The sequence below is a fragment of the Glycine soja genome, chromosome 4 (assembly GCF_004193775.1).
Source record: "Glycine soja cultivar W05 chromosome 4, ASM419377v2, whole genome shotgun sequence".
Taxonomy (NCBI): domain Eukaryota; kingdom Viridiplantae; phylum Streptophyta; class Magnoliopsida; order Fabales; family Fabaceae; genus Glycine; species Glycine soja.
In genome coordinates this window covers 8,188,543-8,195,180 of record NC_041005.1, presented here as the reverse complement: position 1 = coordinate 8,195,180, position 6,638 = coordinate 8,188,543, and the positions used below count along the sequence as shown (strand labels likewise).

The 6,638-nt window shown below is 30.3% G+C and overlaps 1 protein-coding gene across 3 annotated transcripts; it reads right to left on the bottom strand.

Moving 5' to 3' along the window:
- Positions 1-309: 309 nt before the first annotated feature.
- On the bottom strand, positions 310-2,125 carry LOC114409205 (zinc-finger homeodomain protein 2-like). Of its 3 annotated transcripts, none has more exons than XM_028372566.1 (2): positions 1,108-2,125; positions 310-791 (listed from the first exon to the last, which is right to left on the bottom strand). In XM_028372566.1, exons 1-2 carry the CDS (start codon positions 1,904-1,906, stop codon positions 730-732), a joined length of 861 nt encoding a protein of 286 aa, XP_028228367.1. In that variant the 5' UTR covers positions 1,907-2,125; the 3' UTR covers positions 310-729. The 3 variants fall into 3 exon arrangements, with proteins under 3 accessions (XP_028228367.1, XP_028228366.1, XP_028228368.1); XM_028372565.1 differs by having other exon boundaries at positions 310-812; positions 1,108-2,122; XM_028372567.1 differs by lacking the exon at positions 310-791 and having other exon boundaries at positions 912-2,125.
- Positions 2,126-6,638: the final 4,513 nt, after the last annotated feature.

Sequence of the window (6,638 nt, the reverse complement as noted above, 5' to 3'; positions counted from 1 at the left end):
TGTACGAGTTTGCCGCGTGAAACGCCCACTCATAGTTTTCGATTACTTTCTCGCTTTTTCACACATGCAGGAATGAGATTTAAATTACTACTTCAAATCCAACAAACACTCTTCTCAATTTTCATTAGAGATAAGAAGAAAAAAATACTAAAATTACCCAACAGCGACCAAACACATAAAGATCGAGAAGAAATGAACTGAAAATCCGTAGAGCAATTAATAATGGAGGATGCGTTACCTAGTCTTGAACAAAACCCGGAAACAAACAACTGAAAACAACGTAAAAAAGAACATAAAATATGGCGATGGTTGAATCAGACCAAAAGAAAATGGTGTCTCACTTCAGTTTCGGGTCATGAATCTCTTGGACTCATTAAATCGTTTGTGAACTTTCAGGTCTAATGTGTCCAGAAGCAAAGAAAGAAGAGGAGATCGACATTAATATGAGAGAGAAACGATAATAAAACTAAACTAGGGCGGTGTTAGGGAGGAAAAAAAGACGACAAATGCGAAGGAACACAGCAAAACTCAGCTTTGCACTTGCATTCCACGCACGTTAATTGAATACAACTTTAAGTTGGAGTTTATTCTCTGTGCTCATCCGCATACTTCCATTGCATACCCCCCCTCCTCACCATCACCTGATAAATAAATAAGATGAACACCTGCAAACCCTTCCATGAACTTCTTCCAACTTCAGTTCTTTTCTCTTTATTTCGTTAATCTCCCTTAGGATAATTGAGAATTCTCAATTATTGTTGTGCTGTTCAAGTGGTTCGATCCATTCCCAGCTGAACGTTGCTCAGAATTAGCTAGTGCATACACGTAATAACAGAAAATCACCAACAACTAAAATCTCATTCACATAATAATAAAATCAAATGAAAGTAAACTAAAGGTGGAATATTGAGTAAGAATTAACCCTAACTAGATCTCCATTAATTAGAATTCTATATTACAAATTGTAAAATTAATTGTTCCATTTTTTTCTTAGCACACTCAATTAACTCTTATAACTCAACTCGTGATCCTATTGAGACTAAAATTCATGATATCGACCTAACAATTGAAAGTGATAAATGAAGAATGAGAATTATGGTTTCTTACCAAGAGTGTGTTTGTTATTGTGCATCCAAACCTTGAGCACATGTCTCTTGACGCAAGTTTCAGCGCAGAATTGTTCCACAGCAACTTCGTCATGCTTCTGAATTCTCCACCCTAGCTCCTCCGCAAATGCAAGCATCTTATCCTTCTGCTCCTGCGTGAACTTCGTCCTAAACCTCTTCTTCGTTCCACTCCCGCTACCACCTCCACCACCACTAAAACCGCCACCGCCGCCGCTGGAACTGGGGTTTGACATGTCTTCTTCCTCCCTACTGAACACTCCTCCGGAAGCTAACGGTGGCAGAGCCAAGGGCCGGTGCTGCGACACCGGAGGAGTTACCAGGTGGTGGTGGAGGTACCCGGCAGCCGAAGGTGGTGGGGCGCGGTGGTAGTAAGGGGAGAATTGGTGGTGGTACTGAGGGTGCAGAGGCTGAGGCTGCGGCTGCGAACGCTGCCGGTAAGGGCTGGTTTCGCCGTCGATCTCCTTGCGGTGGAAATTGCGGTGGCAGTTGCAGGCGGCGCAAATTACGGCCTCCAGCGTACCTTCCTCCCCGGCGGCCAAAAACTCGCAGCAGCCGTCGACGGCTTGGCCTCCAATGCTGACGGCGTGGTTCTTCTGACATTCTCTGTATCTCAGCGTCCCTTTCCGACCAGAATTCCCGGTGACCGCAACTCCCTCGCCGCCGCTCATTTTAGACCTCACCGCCGCGTTTCCCAGCGAGTCGTAACTCGCAGCCGCCACTGAGAATCCCATTTCCTCTTCCTCCTCTTCCTCTTGGTCCTCGTGCTCGTCAAATTCCATATCGCTCACCACTTTTTTTTTTTTTTTCTAAAAACGAATAAATAAATAAATTTTCTGTTTTATTTGGGTTTTGGTGTATTGCTTGCTTCGGATGGGACTGCGAGAGAAGATCTACGAATCAACAATTCTACTTGAGAAAGGAGAGCTGAGTCAATTGAATGATGAAGTTATAAGCATATGCCACCGCAAGGAATAGTAACTACTCTATAAGCAATACCATTGTCTATTTATTTTAATATTTTATGTTGATTGTAATAAATATAGTAATTAAATAAACTTAAGAGATATATTTATTAGCATAATTAAATATATTTAAATTTGTTTGAACTGGGAGTTGAAGATAAGAGAGAGGAAGAGGATGTGGTCGTCAATGACCCGTCTGCAGAAAAAGAGGTGTCTCACTCTGGAAAGCCTTTCAAATACTTGCCATTGCATTAACATCTGCATCTATGATGTTCAGACATTTACTTTTACTTTAACCCCTGTCCCGGTACTTCTTTTTATTTTAATCTTTTACTTTTTATAAAAAATAAAAATACTGTTTCTATAAAGTTTAGTTTTAATTTTTTTTTTACAGAACAATAAAATTTAGTTGAAAAATAATTATCTATTCAACAATATATTAGACACAAACCGTTCGTATTAAGTGTAAGTCTTGATAAATTTATATTTTAAATATTTTTATAAATAATAATGAATTCATTATTTTGACTGCTAAAATGGGTGATATTAATCGAAAGCATTTAAAATATGTGATTTAATAATAAAAATTACTCATATTTAATTATGTTTGTTTTTAAATACATTAAATAACAATTAATTAATTTTGAAATGCATAAATTTCTTAAAAAAAGAAACTGATATAGACAAAAAAAAATTGATAAAACTTATTATGAAAAAGTTTATAAAAAATACAAATTTATCAACGGTACATTTAGTGTCAAGGATCTCACTCTTATATACTTCATTCATTCCACTTTATACAACATTTAAAGTTTTAGTACATATATTAAAAAATGAAATTAATATTTTAGATTGCATAAAATATATTATCTAGCTACCTAATATTTTTTATTTGATTAATTAGATTTTTATTATTTATTACACAATAAAAATATATTATTCCTACTAAGGATACTCCATGAAAAAATACTTAATACTTCGTTAACTTTCTAAACTAATTTAGAATAATTTTTTAAAATGTCATATAAAATGAAACAAAAATAATAAAAAATTAAATATTCGAAAAAAAAAATAGAATGTTAAACACGTTTAACTAACTCTAATATGTGCTACCAAAGTATATTATAAACAAACTCAATGAACAAAAATGTAGAAATTAACAAATGTTTCAAGAATATTAGTAAATTAGTAAAAATATTTACTGCTAGCATAAATATTATTTAATCGATAAAAATTGTATGATTAAACGTATAATACTTCAAATATTTACTACCAGTATTAACTAATAAGTATTCTTTAAACTATTGTTAGCGCGGAAGCTCTAGAAAAAAGCTATGGAATGGAATGGTGCTTGAAGAATTAGCAGCAGAAGTGAGAGGACCCATAAACTTGTCATCGGAAAAATTAATCTGTCGGCATTTATGGGAGCTGCCTACGTGCCCTCATCTTCCGACATGACATGACGTCACTCACCTGTCACCATTCTCTTTTGTCGTTGTTAAATAAAGTATAAAATATTAACGGTAAAAAATTATTAAAAAAAAAGTATTGTTAATACAGTTTTTCGGTACTCTTTACGTATCTCTAATTTTGTTACAGTATTTATTAATTATAATTGATATATGTAAAGTACTTGTTCTTAAACTTATTATGAGTATGTCAAAAAAAATTAAGAGATGGTAACAACTGCGCAGATTGATTGGGCAAGAAAGGAGGAGCCTTGAAAGACAATTCCTTTACTGCATTATTGTTCTTGTCCTACATCTCTTAGGTACGTCTAAGTTGATAGTGGATGCCCTTGGGGTGTTTTTCCTAAGGCATAGCTAGTGTTTCCTTTCTTTTCATGTTGTTCTATTTCTACTGCATAAAAAAATGAGTGAATATAATTTGTTCTCCTGATACAATTTGTTCTCTCTACTAGTTTACCATTAATTAGAAGCCAGAATCTCATAACAAAATAATATAATTTGTTCTCCTAATTCGATTTCTAAAGAACATTAAGTCATCCGATCATTAGTTACTGATGATGATATTAACAAAAGTATAATCTTTCTTTATTAGTTTACCGTTACAAACAAGAGTATAGATACTCTCCGGCACTATTTAGTTTCCAGCAGAAGAAAAATATACATAAAACTTAAGCTTAATTATTATTTTGATTCTCTGATTTATTTTTTTAAGTTGATCAATTTGGTTCTCTTATTATATAAAAAAGTTTAATTAGGTCATATAATTTTTAAAAGTATTTTCATTAGGTTTTTATTTTTAAAAATTTTAATTAGATCCTTTATTTTTTAAAATAAATTTAATTTGATCTTATTTTTAAAAAAATTGGAGCAGATGAATGAAAATTAAGACAATTTAAAAATAAAAAACTAATTGAAACTTCTAAAAATAAAATTAAACTTTTTAATAATTAAAGTACATAATTAAATTTTTTTAATAATAACAGTGTAAAATTAAACTTTAAAAATAAATTAAAAGAACAAAATAATAATTAAAACCAAAACTTAAAAGAGTGAAGTTGTTAATTTTTTAATACACCTGTGTATTTCTCTCATAATAGAATTGTTCAGTATTTGGAGAGGATACAAACCAAAAAATAAATAAAAATGAGCGAATGATAGATGTTGTAGATACTAAATACAACATGTAAAACGAAAAAAGATGGTTGCCCCGAGGACTAGTAAAATATATTATATTCGTATCTTTGTTTTTTTAACTATTAAAAGAATTACTATATATAATGTTATATATGTTCAATTATTGTTCGTTATCAATATAGGTTTTTTTTAATAATATCATGTAATATAAAGGACTCTTACATTTAATTTTTAAATATTAATTACAAAAGTCAATAATTTTGCTGTATATAAAATCTATGTTAAAATTATAATATAATATTTTTTATGTGGTGAATACTTTTAAGTTGAATTTATTATACAGTATATAATTTTTATTTTTTCAAATTATAAATATAATAATCCTAGAATTAAAAATTTAACTTTCAAGCAAAAAAAAATAAAACAAGTAACTTTTTATTATATTTTATCGTTAGTAAAATATATACACAGTACACAACAAGTTGAATAATCATATTTATAATTTTTATCTCCTTTTATTTTATTACTTGATTCTTCTCTATTTATCACATTGTTATATATGTTTTTAAATCTCTTCTCTTTTTAGCTCTATTAGGATGTGCTTAATTGATAATGAAGAAAGAAATAATATAAACGAAAATAAAAAAGAGAAAATGAAAATAAATGAGAAATAAAATGATAAACTGAGTTGTTTGGTTAAAGATAAATAAATAAGAGATAAAAAGAGAGACAAAAAAGATAAATAAAAATATAAATAAATTCTACCATTTTAAAACTTATTTCACTTTATTTCTCTTTCCCAAATACTCAAATATTATATTGATCTTTATGGTATTATTTTCATCAATCAAACGAAACATACAAGACATTGAAGACATACGACTAAGTATGCACATGTTTGAATTGAAATTAAAAATATTATATGCATTTTTCCACGTAAATTCAACAGATAAAAATAGGATAAAAGTAATTGCAAAAATTCAGATATTTTGAAAAATATAATTTTGTCTCAAAATTATATTTACAACATTATTGTAACAAATGAACAATTGTTGAGTTATGAGGGATGGTGGAAGGCCACACGTGATTCCCTCTCAAGCAAAAGAAGGGTTTTATTTATTCCTTTTCGTAATTGTAATTGTGTCACTCTCATGTCAGCTTGCTGGAAACCACCTTTCACATCCACAAGAGACATCGTTCCACACGCACGCCACGCCCTCGCCCTCCTTATCCTTTTTCCTTCAATTTGAATCTCATTCCTGCACTGCACTACTCTTTTTATTTTATCTTTTGTTCCACAAAATCTTGTTTCAACTTTTCAAATGTTCCTGTTATTCTTATTTTGTTCAATTTCATTCAGTATTTTTTTTTTTTTTTCCAATTTTTGGGAAGATTTTTTACTTTCTAAGTCTATTTAGTAACATTTTTTGTATTTTTAAATTTTGGTTTAAAACTAAAACAATAATTTTAAAATAGATTAGCATTAACATACAACTAATAATAACAACGAACTTTTATGATGTGGCTATGATCCCGTAAAAAAAAAATACTTGTAAACAGTTACTTTTATGAAAAAATTTTAGGCGTTTTCGAATAAGGATTATTTATTCTATATAATTAAATGCACAGTACTTTATTTACAATGTTTTATAAAAATAGAATTATAATTTTTTAAGAACTCAATTTCTAAAAAAAAAAATGTATAATTAAAATAGTACCTTTTTAACGTTAACATAGAGATTCTTAATTTGAATCATGGACAATGTCCAAAGTCACAACAGACAAACAAAGCTAACAATTTGGGGTCTCTGCAATCCCGTCTTGGTTTGGATTGGAGCATTCAAATTTGGATAGTTTTGAGTTATATTATTACCAATTCTATGCATGGGTTTCTGGGACACTCTAAAGCCAAGAAAAATAATTCCATTAGTTACAAATCTGTCACA

Excerpts from the sequence above, each read along its gene's own strand:
- LOC114409205 (XM_028372565.1), bottom strand. The coding sequence starts at position 1,906 with ATGGAATTTGACGAGCACGAGGACCAAGAGGAAGAGGAGGAAGAGGAA. Across the intron at positions 813-1,107 it reads CAATAACAAACACACTCTTG|CTAATTCTGAGCAACGTTCA; the intron begins GTAAGAAACCAT and ends TGTATGCACTAG.